At 40.4% G+C, this 18496-nt stretch overlaps 1 protein-coding gene across 1 annotated transcript in view; it reads right to left on the reverse strand.

The window, feature by feature from the left end:
* Positions 1-18496, reverse strand: part of OCA2 (OCA2 melanosomal transmembrane protein) — a 504528-nt gene that overhangs the window by 157862 nt on the left and 328170 nt on the right. The window contains exon 22 of the mRNA XM_043554904.1: positions 12772-12865. Within this exon, the coding sequence (XP_043410839.1) occupies positions 12772-12865 (94 nt within the window). The remainder of the gene's footprint in view (positions 1-12771; positions 12866-18496) is intronic.

Raw genomic sequence — 18496 nt, forward strand, 5'->3', positions numbered from 1 at the left:
GGACTATGACAGTTCTATGTGATAGAAAAGAGGAAATGTTAAGGAGAATTGGCAAATCACTGTGGGACGTGGTGGCATTTATTTACATTTTAAAGGAAAATGTAAGACAGGCTAACAACTCTAGGAGAGAACAGGTGTCTTCAGAGCAGTAGAATGAGATCTCAGATAAGAACCACCCTCCTAAATCCAAGAGGCACAGACAACTCCCTTCAGACATAACTTGAATCAATCTTCTGCACAACATATCATAGTGAAACTGGCAAAATACAAGGATAAAGAGAAAATTCTGAAAGCAGCAAGGGATAAACGTGCTCTACATATAAAGGGGGGCCGATAAGACTCATGATGGATCTCTCTACTGAAACTTGGCAGGCCAGAAAGGAATGGCAGGAAATCTTCAACGTGATGAACAGAAAAAATATGCAGCCGAGAATCCTTTATCCAGCAAGTCTGTCATTCAGAATAGAAGGAGATATAAAGATCTTCCCAAACAAACAAAACCGAAGGAATTCGTCACCACTAAACCAGCCCTACAAGAGATCTTAAGGGGGATCCTGTGAGACAAAGTACCAGAGACATCGCTACAAGCATGAAACCTACAGACATCACAATGACTCGAAACCCATATCTTTCAATAATAACATTGAAGGTAAATGGACTAAATGCTCCAACCAAAAGACATAGGGTAACAGAATGGATAAAAAAAAAAAAACAAGACACATCTATTTGCTGTCTACAAGAGACTCATTTTAGACCTGAGGACACCTTCATTGAAAGTGAGGGGATGCAGAACTATCTATCATGCTACTGGAAGTCAAAAGAAAGCTGGAGTAGCCATACTTATATCAGACAAACTAGACTTTAAATTAAAGGCTGTAACAAGAGATGAAGAAGGGCATTATATAATAATTACAGGGTCTATCCATCAAGAAGAGCTAACAATTATAAATGTCTATGTGCTGAATATGTGAGCCCCCAAATATATAAAACAATTAATCACAAACATAAGCAACCTTACTGATAAGAATGTGGTAATTGCAGGGGAATTTACACTCCACTTACAGAAATGGATAGATCATCTAGACACATGGTCAATAAAGAAACAAGGGCCCTGAATGATACATTGGATAAGATGGACTTGACAGATATATTTAGAACTCTGCATCCCAAAGCAAAATAATATACTTTCTTCTTGAGTACACATGGAACATTCTCCAAAAGAGATCGCATACTGGGTCACAAAACATCCATTAATAGGTATAAAAGACTTGAGATCATACCATGCACACTTTCAGAACACAATGCCATGAAACTTGAAATCAACCACAGGAAAAAGTCTGGAAAACCTCCAAAAGCATGGAGGTTAAAGAACACCCTACTAAAGAATGAATGGGTCAATCAGGCAATTAGAGAAGAAATTTTAAAATATAAGGAAACAAACGAAAATGAAAATACAACAATCAAAACACTTTGGGATGCAGCAAAGGCAGTCCTGAGAGGAAAATACATTGTAATCCAGGCCTATCTCAAAAAACAAGAAAAATCCCAAATACAAACTCTAAGAGCAAACCTAACGGAAATAGAAGCAGAACAGCAAAGGCAGCCTAAACCCAGCAGAAGAAGAGAAATAATAAAGATCAGCGCAGAAATAAACAATATAGATTCTAAAAAAAAAAAGGTAGAGCAGATCAATGAAACCACGAGATGTTTTTTTTTTAAATAAACAAAATTGATAAACCTCTAGCCAGGCTTCTCAAAAAGAAAAGGGAGAGGACCCAAATAGATAAAATCATGAATGAAAATGGAATTGTTACAATCAATCCCTCAGAAATACAAGCAATTATCAGGGAATACAAGGAAAAATTATATGCCAACACACTGGACAACCTGGAAGAAATGGACAAATTCCTAAACACCCACACATGTCCAAAACTCAATAAGGAGGAAATAGAAAGCTTGAACAGACCAATAACCAGCGAAGAAATTGAATCAGTTGTCAAAAATCTCCCAACAAATAACAGTCCAGGACCAAATGGCTTCCCTGGGGAATTCTACCAGACATTGAAAGCAGAGATAATACCTATCCTTCTCAAGCTAATCCAAAAAATAGAAAGGGAAGCAAAACTTCCAGACTCATTCTATGAAGCCAGTTACTGTGATTCCTAAACCAGACAGAGACTCAGTAAAAAAAGAGAACTACAGGCCAATGTCCTTGATGAATATGGATGCAAAAATTCTCAATAAGATACTAGCAAATCGAATTCAACATCTGATAAAATGAATTATTCACCATGATCAAGTGGGATTCATTCCTGGGATGCAGGGCTGGTTCAACATTCACAAATCAATCAACGTGATAATTCACATTAATAAAAGAAAAGATAAGAACCATATGATCCTGTCAATAGATGCAGAAAAAGCATTTGACAAAATTCAGGATCCTTTCTTAATAAAAACACTTGAGAAAGTCGGGATAGAAGGAACATACTTAAACATCATAAAAGCCATTTATGAAAAGCCCACAGCTAACATCATCTTCAATGGGGAAAAACTGAGAGCTTTTTCCCTGAGATCAGGAACACGACAGGGATGTCCACTCTCACCGCTGCTGTTTAACATAGTGTTGGAAGTTCTAGCATCAGCAATCAGACAACAAAAGGAAATCAAAGGCATCAAAATTGGCAAAGATGAAGTCAAGCTTTCGCTTTTTGCAGATGACATGATATTATACATGGAAAATCCGATAGACTCCACCAAAAGTGTGCTAGAAGTGATACATGAATTCAGCAAAGTTGCAGGATAAAAAATCAAAGTACAGAAATCAGTTGCATTCTTATACACTAATAATGAAGCAACAGAAAGACAAATAAACTGATCCCATTCACAATTGCACCAAGAAGCATAAAATACCTAGGAATAAACCTAACCAAACATGTAAAAGATCTGTATGCTGAAAACTATAGAAAGCTTATGAAGGAAATTGAAGAAGACATAAAGAAATGAAAAAACATTCCGTGCTCATGGATCAGAAGAATAAATATTGTTAAAATGTCAATATTACCCAAAGCTATCTACACATTCAATGCAATCCCAATCAAAATTGCACCAGCATTCTTCTTGAAGCTAGAACAAGCAATCCTAAAATTCATATGGAACCACAAAAGGCCCCGGATAGCCAAAGTAATTTTGAAGAAGACCAAAGCAGGAAGCATCACAATCCCAGACTTCAGCCTCTACTACAAAGCTGTAATCATCAAGACAGCATGGTATTGGCACCAAAACAGACACATAGACCAATGGAATAGAATAGAAACCCCAGAACTAGACCCACAAACGTATGGCCAACTCATCTTTGACAAAGCAGGAAAGAACATCCAATGGAAAAAAGACAGTCTCTTTAACAAACGGTGCTGGAAGAACTGGACAGCAACATGCAGAAGGTTGAAACTAGACCACTTTCTCACACCATTCAAAAAAACAAACTCAAAATGGATAAAGGACCTAAATGTGAGACAGGAAACCATCAAATCCCTAGAGGAGAAAGCAGGAAAAGACCTCTCTGACCTCAATCGTAGCAATTTCTTACTTGACACGTCCCCAAAGGCAAGGGAATTAAAAGCAAAAATGAACTACTGGGACCTTATGAAGATAAAAAAAAGCTTCTGCACTGAAAAGGAAACAATCAACAAAACTAAAGGCAACCAATGGAATGGGAAAAGATATTTGCAAATGACATATCAGACAAAGGGCTAGTATCCAAAATCTATAAAGAGCTCACCAAACTCCACACCCGAAAAACAAATAACCCAGTGAAGAAATGGGCAGAAAACATGAAGAGACACTTCTCTAAAGAAGACATCCGGATGGCCATCAGGCACATGAAAAGATGCTCAACATCGCTCCTCATCAGGGAAATACAAATCAAAATCACACTCAGATATCACCTCACGCCAGTCAGAGTGGCCAAAATGAACAAATCAGGAGACTATAGATGCTGGAGAGGATGTGGAGAAATGGGAACCCTCTTGCACTGTTGGTGGGAATGCAAATTGGTGCAGCCACTCTGGAAAACAGTGTGGAGGTTCCTCAAAAAACTAAAAATAGACCTAACCTATGACCCAGTAGTAGCACTGCTAGGAATTTACCCAAGGGATATAGGAGTACTGATGCATAGGGGCGCTTGTACCCCAATGTTTATAGCAGCACTCTCAACAATAGCCAAATTATGGAAAGAGCCTAAATGTCCATCAACTGATGAATGGATAAAGAAATTGTGGTTTATATACACCATGGAGTACTACGTGGAAATTAGAAAGAATGAAATATGGCCCTTTGTAGCAACGTGGATGGAACTGGAGAGTGTGATCCTAAGTGAAATAAGCCATACAGAGAAAGACAGATACCATATGGTTTCACTCTTATGTGGATCCTGAGAAACTTAACAGAAACCCATGGGGGAGGGGAAGGAAAAAAAAAGAGGTTAGAGTGGGAGAGAGCCAAAGCATAAGAGACTCTTAAAAACTGAGAACAAACTGACGGTTGATGGGGGTGGGAGGGAGGGGAGGGTGGGTGATGGGTATTGAGGAGGGCACCTTTTGGGATGAGCACTGGGTGTTGTATGGAAACCAATTTGACAATAAATTTCATATATTGAAATTAATTAATTAATTAATTAATTAAATCAAATAGAGATCAAGAGACAAAAAAAAAGAAAGAAAGAAAGAAAGAAAGAAAGAAAGAAAGAAAGAAAGAAAGAAAGAAAAAGAAAAAAAAGAACCACCTTCCTTAGCATTCCAGGCCCAGACACCCAACAGAAAATCCTGACTGTCTGTTGATGGAAGGATGGATGCAAACAAGTGGGATAATTAAATGCCTCTCTGGGTGAGCCTTTCTGATGGTGTACAAGATCTGTGTGGAGTCATAACCTACTCATGCATACATACTGGTTAGGTCATGGAGAAGGATGTGGCCCAAGACGAGCCCCCCTTCATCACTACTGATTCAGGGAACAGTGAATTTGTTTGATGAAGTTGATCAGCATCTTTTAACCCCTAATCTCAGAGGTCAGGGCTCAAGAATAGGCACATTACCCAGGCTCAGCCAGTTTTGTTCAGTTCTAACATTTGTGCATAAGCCACCAAGGAAAAGGCTGTGTTTCCTAAGGACTAGTGAAATTTGAGACACAAATCTGGAACTGCCTACTGCCTGTTGACACAAGGGAGCAGACTCTCTGAGACTTGACAACATAAGTAACAGCAGAGCAGGAGAAGGAGAACCAAGGGTTGAGTCTTGGCTGCAAAAGTTGAGCCCCTAAGTGCTCTCTTTTCTGAGAATCCAGTAACATATAATCTCTGCATTTTCCAGAGTGCTGAGTATGGAAAGAAGTACAGAATAAATAACCTCAGAGCAATGTGGCCTTCTGGATTTTTCCACTAGAGGAGGCGCACAGCCTGGGGCTCATTCTCCACAAGAGGCACTTGCAGATGAGGTGTCAGTGCAAATGACACTCAGCTGAATGCACATTCCTCCTCCCTCCTTCCTTGCAGTCCTATCCTCTCATTGAAACACACATACAGGCAACAAAACCACCTGTCAAACATGCAGCCTAGACTGCTTGTGCAAAGGCTAGTGAAGGCAAGCTCAAGCTTCATCTCACTCTCTCTGTTCCTTTATAGACAACTTAGAAGGTTTTTTTTTTTTCAGTGAAAACCTTTGACATCCATTTATATGCTTGCTCAAAAGATGAAGACTTTGGATCTTAAGAACACAATAAAATCCTTCAGGGTCTCCCCAGCACCCTGAAACCACCAAGCTCAAGCCTTGTGATGGCAAGGCCTCCTTGAGATTAGCCCCACTCTGCTTGTGGTCACTGTGTTTCTGATATCCCATTTTTGTGACAGTCCACTGGTTTCTCAGTGCATTCAGAATATATGGCACTACCAAGAGTAACAGGAAGGTCAGTGGTGGCTCTGCACATGACAGAGAAGGGCATGACAGACTGACACCAGTCTGCTGTGCACAGAACAGACTTAGGGTGGTGACAGAGGAAGCAGGGAGCCTGGTTGGGGGACATGCCAGGCTACGGGTGATACTGGCTTGATCCAGGTGGTGTGGGAGGCAGACCAATGCTCCCCACACCCACTGCAAAGAAGCCCATGCCTTAATCCTCAGGACCTGTGGTTATGTCATCATGTTACCCTGTATGGCAAAGGTGACTTTGCAGAAGTAATTCAGGTTATGGACCCTAAGAAAGGGTGACTATCTAGGACCCTAGATTCTCTAGGTGGACCCATTGAATCACATGAGCCCTTAAAAACAGAAAATTTTCTCCAGCTGAAAGCAGAAAAGAAGCCTCAAAGGGAGAGTCAGAGATATTCCAGGGGCTCAGAGAGAACACGAGGAGGGGTGGGGGTGGTAGAATAAATGGGGTGGGAAGAGTCAGAGAGATCACAGTGGGGTCAGAAGGATCCCAGGAAAGATCTGAAAGGGGAGGGAGGTATTCCCACCATGAGCAGGATTCCACACATTGTTGCTAACTCTGAGATTTGGGCCCAAGTTCCAGAATGAAGAGGCCTTCTGGAGCTAAGGGCAGCCCAGCTTACAACCAGCAAGGGATGGGGACTCAGTCTTAGAGCTGCAAGGAACTGGATCCTGGCAACAATCTGAGTGAGCTCAGAAGCAGATCCATCCCAGAGCTACCAGAAGGGAGCACAGCCTGCAGACACCTTAATCTTGGCTTCATGAGACTCTAAGCAGAGATCCATCTGAGCCACCCTTACCTGGAAGATAAGAAATATGAGATAATAAATCCCCTAAGTTTTCCTGTGTGTTACAGTAGTGATAGAAAGCTCATTCAGGTGATTCCAGGATTCCAGGACCACTCTGAAGACCTCTTGTGTTTCAGACATCTGCTAGAACTGAGTCTATTTCCATGTGAATTCTGACATCTGTCTCTACTCCTCTCCCTGATTTCCATTAGCTTCTTGCTAATTTCCCAATCCTAGACAGCTCTCCCTTCCATCCCAGTAGGCCACTCTCTGTGGAAAAATCAGCTCATACCCTCTTGGGGCTCATGGAGTACATGTTCTTGGGGAGACAGGACAGACATACCACGTAGGAGATGCATAGCAGGCATGAGATCACAGAGGCCGAGAGAAATGTTCAGAGGGCCAAGTCCACCAGACCGGGGCCAGATAGTAGTGCTGCCCTGAAGAAGAGGAGATTTAGGAGGCAGCAAGGAGAATGAGAAGGAAGAACCAGCTTCAACAAGACCTGGATGTGGGGTGAGTTGTACTGGAGAAGTATTTGAGAGGGACAAGACCAGATGTCTTCTCAGTGTCTACTCAGGATCAAAAGCATTTTAAAGGCTTGGAGTCTCATCTTCATCATGATCTCTGAGGTTCCCAGTGTGCCCATGAAGAAACAGGCACAGAAAAGCAACATGCTGAAATGTCGGGGCTGACAAGTGAAAAGCCCAGGACTAGAACCAGCTGTTTTGACTCCAGAGAAGGATCAGAGAAGGCAAGATTCAGTCTGCATGACCTATACCCGAGGCCTGTCTGTAGAAAGTCATGCAAAGCATCTGAAGGTCTTGAGCAGGTGGTGAAATACAAATTCCACATCAATTATGGCTTTAGACAGCCTCCTCTTGGTGTGTCACCCTGACATATCCCATCATCCTGACAGCCAGCTGGCTCCTGCTCTGGGTGAGGAGACCCACCAATGAGATTCCACACCCTGGCAAGCCATCCTGTCCTGCAAATGTTTCCATGTCTACCAAGGTTGTCCCCACAGGGAAGCCCATGATCCTCAGAAGACCCTGCCTACCAGTCTCTATTGCAGGGCACACACCTCAGTGCCAGGACGGTACCTGCCCTGCCATTCCCAAACACTGCTACTCCAGGACTTAACATGGAGAGCTCTGCTTCTGGATTTTATGGAGCTTAAACACGAGATCCAGGGGCACATTCAGCAACCTGTGTGAGCTCCAAAACTAAAAAGCAATACTTTTCTTCTCTCCTGTTAGGGATTCATAATTGAAAAAATACCCCTTTTTTCCAGTTAAGATGGAATTCCCTAGATCAATAGCATCTCATCATACTGGAGTTGGTATGAATTCCTCAACTGCAATGTGCCACTTGCCAAAAAAATGAAAGTCCCTCATGTTGCCAAGGTGCACTGGCTCAGTAGGTAAATTTGTTCCTGAACAATTCCAGATTCAGGGAATGGAAGGGAAGGGAAAGGACAGCAGCTTGGTCTTCTGGCTGCATGACAACTTGGGCAGGAAGAGGAGGGCTGGGTGGGGACAGAGAGGTAAAGTGAAGAGCCCCATGACTCAAACTCTTTCCTTAGAGGGAAGATGAGACAGAGAAATGAGCAAGGGCTGGGCTGATTTCTCTCATGTATAGCAGTTGCTCAGCTTTTGTACATTTCACTCCTATCCACATTTTTAGGAATGTAGCACGGATGGCACAATGGGGATTGCTATTCCCCAAAAGCCCTTTTTGCACTGGGATATGTCTTCACACCCTGGCCTCATTCCCCCAGACCTGCCTTTCAGTCATCCCTTTGCATTCAGCCTCCTTAATGCCTTGTAAACTGGAAGGTGGTGCATTAATTTATTAAATTTCTTTTAAGAATGCTTTCAACTATGGGTAACAGAAAACCTAGCTAACACTAGTTTACATACAAAGGGAAATAATCTCCTCCCTTGTAACAAGAAGGCTTGGGGCAGAGGTCTGGAGAATCAGTTCAGTGTCTCTTAAGTAATGTCAGAGGCAGGTCTTCATAATTCTCTTGGCCTCTCCCTCCCATCACAGATGGTTTTATGGTTGTTATATCTAAGGTTGGAAGCATGCAGAGGAACTGATACCAACACATTTTTATCAGAAGTGCAAAATCTATGTCAACAGGCTCCAAAACAGGTTTCCCTCATGTCTTATTGGTCATCAAAATGAGACAAGCAGAGTAGACGAGCTACCAGAGCAACTATTACAGTAGAGGGACACAACAGAGAAGAGAGTGGGAGCAGTGTTGGGTCAGCCAGACAATAGGTCCTGCACAAACATTGGAAATAGAGTATATCAGTGGGCATAGTGGAAAGAATGCTAGATTTGGTTCTGAAGACCTCCATCGAAATCCAAATCTGCTAAGCTGTATAACCATGAGTAGTCACTGACCAGCTCTGTTATATTGATTAAAATGGTTTGGGTTGTAAGGAAAGGAAGATGCAAAACAGGAAGGTGTTGGTAATATAGGTGTTATGACAGGGAGTCAAAAGTGGAACAAGTCAGGACTCATTGTTTGTTTCAGAGCTCAGTTGCATTGTCCAGGACCAGTTATCTCCACCTGTATGCTCTGCCACTCATCAACACTGTCTTGGCCCCACACTCAGGCTGGAAATGACTCCAGGTATCTCATTACCACATGACAGGGGACAGTATCCAGAGAAAGAAGTAGGACCAGTCTCTTGCCTAAGGTTTGTTCTCAGGATCAGGGAAATCATTACCAGGATCCCCTCTATACCCACAGAATAACTCCCTCATGTCTCCTTGACTCAAATGTCTTTGACACAGAGCAAGAATCCATCTGGCTGTCTCTGACTCACATTACTGGGTAAGAAATGTAGGGGAGACATGTGAATAAAATGAGGACAGTCACCACTTTTTCTGGGCATCTCATAGGATAGTTGGGGTTCACATAAGGTTAAGAATGTGAGGATACTATTCAGATGCCAATGGTTGTTGCAGCAATTTAATAAGATGCTAAAAAACTTTTGATGGTATTCCATGTATGGCATGGGTTCCATGTGGTAGAGAGAAAGAGGTCCTAGGTGTCACTACTGTGGATTCCAAGTTCTTAGATTTAGTAGTTGTATGACATTGGGCAAGTTTCTAAGCCTCTTTGAGTTCTAAAATTTCACAAAGATGGCATTTGTATGTATACACTCATGTAATGCTTTTACTCTGGAAAATTTGCTTCTATTATTTCTTGGATAAATTCCTTCTTTCATTTCATTCTGTCCTTCCTGAGATTTTTTAGAAGTTAAATGTGGGATTTCCCATAATGAACTTTTATGTGTATTATTTTTCTTCTGTAATTTATTCTTTGACTTTTGCCTCTAGAATCTGGGCTATTTGTTGGATTTTATTTCTGTCAGCCTACCTATGTTTATTTCGCTTAGTAATTATGGATTTAATCAATTTTTCCTCTGGCTTTTCCCTTTTTTTATTCTTGTAATTGAGGTTTTATTTTGAGGTAATTTTACCTTCATATGAAGTTGTAAGGAATAATATAAAGAGATCCCATGTACCATTTACCAGTTTTCCTCAATGGTAATAGAATTCAAAACCATAGTACTATGTCACAATCAGAATACTGACATTGATACACTCAATATACAGAAAATTTTCATCAACACAATGATCTCTCCTGTTACCCTTTTATAGCCATACCCACTTCCTTCCACCTTGCCCTGTACTTAACTCCTCACCACCACTAATCTATAACTTTAGATTCTTCATTCTATAACTTTATAATTTCAAGAATATCATATAAATGGAAACACGGAATCTGTAACCTTTGAGATTTACTGTTTTCACTCTACATAATTCCCTGAAGATTCATCAAGGTTGCCATGTATGTCAATATTTAATTTCTTTTTATTGTTGAGTAGCATTCCATGGTAGGGATGTAACACAGTTTATTGAAGTACATCTGGTTTGTTTCTACTTTTTAGGTATCACAAACAAAGCTTCCATAAACTTCCATAAACTTCCAAGCTATAAATGTAGCTTCCTACATTTATATGTAGGTTTTGGGTGAATATAAATTTTCATTTCTCTATAATAAATGTCCAGGAGTGCAATTGCTGGGTTTTATGATAGTTTCAAGGTTCAGTTTTTTTAAGACATTGCCAAACTATTCTCCAGAGAGATGGTACCATTATATAGCCCCAATGATAATGTATAAGTGTTAAAGTTTCCCCACATACTTGTCAATATTTGGTGTTGTTACTATTTTTTATTTTATCCATTCTTATATAGGTATGTGATGATATCTTATTATAGTTTTAATTTACATTTCTCTAATGGCTGATAACATTACACATCCTTAAAAATAGTAAAAAATGTCAATTGTATGCCGTATACATTTTTCCACATTTTTCAAAAAAGTAATTCCAAACCCTGAGTCAATGAGAGAGGGCCCCTGACAGAGTAAGTGTAGAGTTAACACTCAGTACAACTGGGTATCTGCAATCGAGGAACAAGTATCATTCAATGACTAGAGCTACTAGGGTACAAAGATTCCAAGGCTTAATATATTTATGATTCATTACAGCTGTGTTCCTGCTTTAAGAGGGAGCTCAGTCAACAAATGTTTATTGATATTTTAGGTTAATAGCCATATAAATGGTCCATGTTAAATTCTGTCCTTGATAATCCCATCCACATTCCTTCTACACGTTCTGGGGAATCAGCACTACCTAGAGTCTTCTCACTGCTTGAGACCTAGCTCAAAACTTTCTTCTCTGGAGAACCTTTTCTGACTTTCTCTCTAGTCTGTCTGTCTGTCTGTCTGTCTCTCTCTCTCTCTCTCTTTCTCTCTCTCTCACTCTCTCTCTCTGATGCTCCCTCAGCACTCTATGCATGCTGCCATTAGAAGACATATCTGTTTAAGGTGTTACCTTAGCTTAGGTGACCATCTCCCCAGTCAAGAGCACAGTGTCAGGTTATAGCAGAGGCTTAGGAAGTTTTCATGAACAAATGCCCACAGAAAGGACACATTTCCAGGTTACTCTGGTTCTGTTTCTATCACTGATGTTAAATGTAGCTGTGAACACAATTATTGCTTTTCCTGGGGTTAATGCTTAAATGGGGGCATTTTAACAGGTGTGTAGTCTCATAAGAACTTGAGATCTCAGCTGCTGAATTAGGTGAATTGGCTGTCTCCAGAAATCACAGCACCTCATTGAATAACATTAATCCCCCTTTGTAAACAAAGAGATAAAATAAATTGAAAGTTATTGATTTAATAGTCACAGATCAATCAAAGAACAAAGCACACTGGATTATCTAAGCATGCTTGGATAAGAGAATAAAAAGTTAAAATGTATCTTGTGTGTTTATATAAGATTCTTCAAAATCCTCTTTTGTTCCCAAAGGTGATTAGGCCTCCTAAATACGAGAAGGACTCTAATACAGCTCCCTCAAAAGATTATCAAAGCCCTTCTGTTTGCTTATCAGAGGTCAGTCTCTACTGACACTTTCTCTAATTCACCTTTCAATTTCTCCAAAGGACAATACCCCTTTCCAAAAAAGAAAAATCTTTAATCTTTCTTCTTACTCTTAGGTTAGAGTCTCTAGTTCTTTACTTACCCACTCATCACTTCTTGCCTAACCCCTTACAGAGGGAATAAGACTGCAACTGAAGATGACTTCTGATTCAAAATGTTTCTAAATATAAACCACATCTGTGTGGGTACAGTGTGGATGCAGCATGGGAGCACATTTACTTTGAGATGTCAATAATGATTGTCCTCAGGTTGCCAAGTAGGAATATCAGGAGAAGTTCTGCAGAGAGTAGGAAGTGACAGGCCTTGTAGAGAAACAAAACAGTTCTAGAATTGGCTCAAAGCTGAAGATGGGTTTCCACTCTGTAAATCATCCAGACTCTCCTTAATATACTTTCAATTTGGCATGTACTAACCATCACTTCACACTCACTACAGCATTAGCAACCCCTTCCCTCCATGCATCAGTACGCTCTTACCTCCCAGGCAGGCTCCAAGGGCCAGGGCATACATGAGTGGTGGTGCAGGCAGGCTGACCTCGGGGTCTTGGCTGAGGTTCAGAAGTACAGGAATCTGTAGAGGAAAAGAACACTAAAATCATATCCATGGAAGTCCAGAAAAGCTTCCCATAGTGTGACTGACTTGCAAGATCCAAGTTTTTTTTTTCACAAACTATAAGAAGCATCGGATGTTCAAAAGGAAACCAAAGTAAACTTCAGAATCCACAAAACCTTGAGTTTGAGCCCACTGGTATGTTTTTGTTTACACCTATATGACCAGCTAACTGGTCCTCTTTTTCCTCAGCTACCCTGACTACTGTTGTGGATCTTAAATGGGGTACCATCCTATAGAACCTCCTACAGTGGCTGGGACCATAACTATAACCACCTAACTAGCATTTCTTAGCCCTGCAGTGGACCAAGTCCTATACTAACCCCATGCACATATAATTTTATTTAATCCTCAAACATCCTTCTGGTGTATTTGTTATTCCTTCAATTGATAGATGAGGAAATCAAGGCATGGAGAGACCCATATCTTATAAGTGGCCAAACTGGAACCTGAACACAGTTCTCTGATTCCAAACTGGTAAAGTTGTGCTAAACCACTTCACACCAGTGCCCTCTGGGCAGTATTCCCAATCCTGTTTATGTTAATTATATGATAACAGTTATCATAATCAACAATCAGAAAGTAGAATTCTCTAGTCAATCATGCACATTTTGACAAAGATAAATTTCACATTATTGTAATCAAAGAAACATGTAGTAGTTGTAAAGTTTCTGTAACGAATTTGTGTCCCAACAGCATGCCCCCTTGTGGCTCTTGTTGCTAATGTAGGAGAAGGAACTGGGAGTAGGGGGTGAGGTGGAATGTAGCCATGAGGTCTGCTTCCAGTTCACTTAGGGGGAATGTCTATGATGTCACTGCTAGGCATCTAAAGGCAGCCCACGAGATGTTATGGAGGGACCCTTGGACCTGTTGCCTCAGAGCAGTTGCCTTGTGTAAATGTCTTTAAAGAGCTGGAGGAGGAGGGTTCCATTGGTAAACCATTGAAAAAGCATTTCCCAAAGTCAGAAGCAGAAAGTTGAAACCAATGTGGAGACATATAAGTGACATGTGATTTCATCACAGTAGAGAATCAGGGGATGGCAGAACCATGCTCTGGTAGATAACAGGTCACCTGATATCATAAAAAGTAATGCCTCATTGTTTATCTAGGAAGAGTGGATCACTCCCTTGTCTTTATCCCTGCAGTGGGACTTCATGTGTATGCTTCTGCAGTGGCCCCAGGGGGCAGATGGATCTACTTCCCCACCCCAACTGACACTGGGCTTGGCCCATGGCTTGCTTTACCAAAGATAGGTAAGTGGTCTAGAAAGAAGCATCTCACATTACTGCAAGCCTCTCCAGAGCTTCGGGTTCAGCCATGAGAAGAGCATGCATTAGGAAGTGCTACTGATCTATGGACTCGCCAGAAGGAAGACACATTTAGGGGGCCCCATGAGCCCCAGCAGAGCACTGACCAGAAGGCTATAGTCAACCTGCAGACCTATTCACCTACTGTATACACTCCTCTCTGCTAGACTACTGCATACACTCCTACTGCACATGTTGCTCTGCCAGCCCTGCATATAGCTCTCCAGATTTGCCTTGTAGGTCTGAGAAATAGCACTTAGTGTTTGTTGGATCACAAGGGGCATTTTGAAAAGCTCACTTTTTCATTTTCAGTAGCCACAAATATTTACTGGAAGAGAAATGAGTAACATCCTAGGAAATCTATCTGATGCAGAAACAGAAACTCCTGACACAGGGGGCCCCTGAGCAGTCTTCACAGCATGTTTCACTCTTTGATTTTGTTGTCTCATAATGAACTCAAATGTTACAGATGCAGTCTCTAACTTGAAGTTTTGGTTCTTTGGAGGAGCAAGCAAAGGGCAGCTTCTCACAGCACTTGGGCATCTCTCCTGTGGAACTTTCCCTTACTTTCCCAAAGTGACTGATTTTTTATGACACATTATGCCCATAGCTTACTCCCATCATTACATATAACACACATCTTCTTCCTCCACCAGGTTGGGACCATATTCTCTTGTCCATATTCATTTCTGCCTTTTTTTTTCAGACATTTAAATTTTATTCTTTATTTTTTAAAACTTACATCCAAATTAGTTAGCAAATAGTGAAACAATGATTTCAGTAGATTCCTTAATGCCCCTTACCCATTTAGCCCGTACCCCCTCCCACAACCCCTCCAGCAACCCTCAGTTTGTTCTCCATATTTATGAGTCTTTTTTGTTTTGTCCCCCTCCCTATTTTTATATTATTTTTGTTTCCCTTCCCTTATGTTCATATGTTTTGTCTCTTAAAGTCCTCATATGAGTGAAATCATATGATTTTTGTCTTTCTCTGACTGACTTCTTTCACTTAGCATAATAATACCCTCCAGTTCCATCCATGTAGTTGCAAATGGCAAGATTTCATTCCTTTTGATTTCTGAGTAATACCCGATTGTGTATATATACCACATCTTCTTTATCCATTCATCCATCGATGGACATTTGGGCTCTTTCCATACTTTGGCTATTGTTGATAGTGCTGCTATAAACATGGGGATGCATGTGTCCCTTTGAAACAGCACTCCTGTATCCCGTGGATAAATGCCTAGTAGTGCAATTGCTGGGTCATAGTGTAGCTCTATTTTTCATTTTTTGAGGAACCTGCATACTGTTTTCCAGAGTGGCTGCACCAGCTTGCATTCCCACCAACAATGCAAAAGAGATCCTCTTTCTCTGAATCCTCGCCAACATCTGTTGTTGCCCGAGTTGTAAATGTTAGCCATTCTGACAGGTGTTAGGTGGTATCTCATTGTGGTTTTGATTTGTATTTCCCTGATGAGGAGTGATGTTGAACATTTTTTCATGTGTCGGTTGGCCATCTGGATGTCTTCTTTGGAGAAGTGTCTATTCATGTATTTTGCCCATTTCTTCACTGGATTATTTGTTTTTTGGGTGTTGAGTTTCATAAGGTCTTTGTAGATTTTGGATACTAACCCTTTATCTGATATGTCATTTGCAAATATCTTTTCCCATTCCCTTGGTTGCCTTTTAGTTTTGCTGATTATTTCCTTCATTGTGCAGAAGCTTTTTATTTTGATGAGGTCCCAGTAGTTCATTTTTGCTTTTGTTTCCCTTGCCTCCGGAGACATGTTGAATAAGAAGTTGCTGTGGCCAAGATCAAAGAGGTTTTTGCGTGCTTTCTCCTCGAGGATTTTGTTGGCTTCCTGTCTCACATTAGGGTCTTTCATCCACTTTGAGTTTATTTTTGTGTATGGTGTAAGAAAGTGGTCCAGGTTCATTCTTCTGCATGTCGTTGTCCAGTTTTCCCAGCACCACTTGCAGAAGAGACTGTCTTTATTCCATTGGATATTCTTTCCTGCTTTGTCGAAGATTAGTTGCCCATGCGTTTGTGGGTCCATTTCTGGGTTTTCTATTCTGTTCCATTGATCTGAGTGTCTGTTCTTGTGCCAGTACCATACTGTCTTGATGATTACAGCTTTGTAGTATATAGCTTGAATTCTGGGATTGTGATGCCTCCTGCTTTGGTTTTCTTTTTCAAGATTGCTTTGGCTATTCAGGGTCTTTTCTGGTTCCTTAGAAATTTTAGGATTATTTGTTCTAGCTCTGTGAAGAATGCTGGTGTTACTTTGATAGGGATCGTGTTAAATATGTAGATTGCTTTGGGTAGTATCAACATTTTAACAATATTTGTTCTTCCTATCCAGGAGCATGGAATCTTTTTCCATTTTTTCGTGTCTTCTTCAATTTATTTCATAAGCTTTCTATAGTTTTCAGTGTATAGATTTTTCACCTCTTTGGTTAGATTTGTTCCTAGGTATTTTATGATTTTTGGTGCAATTGTAAATGGGATCGATTCCTTGATTTCTCTTTCTGTCACTTCATCATTGATGTATAGGGATGCAACTGATTTCTGTGCATTGATTTTATATCCTGAAACTTTGCTGAATTCATGAATCAGTTCTAGCAGTTTTTTGGTGGAATCTTTTGGGTTTTCCATATAGAGTATCATGTCATCAGCAAAGAGTGAAAGCTTGACCTCCTTCTGGCTGATTTGGATGCCTTTTATTTCTTTGTGTTGTCTGATTGTAGAGGCTAAGACTTCCAATACTATGTTGAATAATAGTGGCAAGAGTAGACATCACTGTCTTGTTCCTGACCTTAGAAAAACTGAAAGTTTTCCCCCATTGAGGATGATATTAGCTTTGGGTTGCTCGTATATGGCTTGTATGATCTTGAGGTATGATCCTTCTATCCGTACTTTCTTGAGGGTTTTTATCAAGAAAAGATGCTGTAGCTTCTCAAATGCTTTTTTCGCATCTATTGAGAGGATCATATGGTTCTTGTCCTTTCTTTTATTGATGTGATGAATCACATTAATTGTTTTGTGGATATTGAACCAACCCTGCATCCCAGGTATAAATCCCACTTGGTCGTGGTGAATAATTTTTTTTAATGTATTGTTGGATCTGGTTGGCTAATATCTTGTGCAGGATTTTTGCATCCATGTTAATCAGGGAAATTGGTCTATAGTTCTCCTTTTTAGTGGGGTCTCTCTCTGGTTTTGGAAACAGGGTAATGCTGGATTCATAGAAAGAGTTTGGAAGTTTTCCTTCCATTTCTATTTTTTGGAACAGCTTCAAGAGAATAGGTGTTAAGTCTTCCTTAAATGTTTGGTAGAATTCCTCTGGAAAGCCATCTGGCCCTGGACTCTTGTTTTTTGGCAGCTTTTTGATTACTAATTCGATTTCCTTACTGTTTTGGGTCTGCTCAAATTTTCTATTTCTTCCTGTTTCAGTTTTGATAGAGTATATGTTTCTAGGAATTTGTTCATTTCTTCCAGATTGCCCATTTTGTTGGCATATATGATCATAATATTCTCTTATAATTGTTTTTATATCTGTTGTGTTGGTTGTGATTTCTCTTCTTTCATTCTTGATTTTACTTATTTGGGTCCTTTCCTTTTTCTTCTTGATCAAACTGGCTAGTGGGTTATCAACAATTGTTAATTCTTTCAAAGAACCAGCTTCTGTTTTCATTGATCTGTTCTACTGTTTTTTGGTTTCAATAGCATTAATTTCTGCTCTAATCTTTATTATTTCCTGTCTTCTGCTGGTTTGGGGTTTTATTTGGTGTTCTTTTTCCAGCTCTTTAAGGCGTAAGTTTAGGTTATGTATCTGAGATCTTTCTTCCTTCTTAGGAAGGCCTGGATTGCTATACACTTTGCTCTTATGACTGCCTTTGCTGCATCCCAGAGGTTTTGGGTTGTGGTGCTATCATTTTCATTGACTTCCATACACTTTTTAATTTCTTCTTTAACTGCTTGGTTAGCCCATTCATTCTTAGTAGGATGTTCTTCAGTCTCCATGTATTTGTTACCTTTCCAAATTTTTTTCTTGTGGTTGATTTCAAGTTTCATAGCATTATGGTCTGAAAATATGCACGGTATGATCTCGATCTTTTTGTACTTACTTAAGGCTGATTTGTGGACACCATCACTTCTAATTTCACTTTCAATACTCTTTCTTTGCCCACTTAGCTCCAATCACACTGGCCTCCTTAGCTTTCCTTGGACACATCAAGCAAGCTTCTGCTTCTGAGTCTTTCTACTTTCTATTCCTTCTGC

The sequence above is a fragment of the Prionailurus bengalensis genome, chromosome B3 (assembly GCF_016509475.1).
Source record: "Prionailurus bengalensis isolate Pbe53 chromosome B3, Fcat_Pben_1.1_paternal_pri, whole genome shotgun sequence".
Classification (NCBI taxonomy): Eukaryota; Metazoa; Chordata; class Mammalia; order Carnivora; family Felidae; genus Prionailurus; species Prionailurus bengalensis.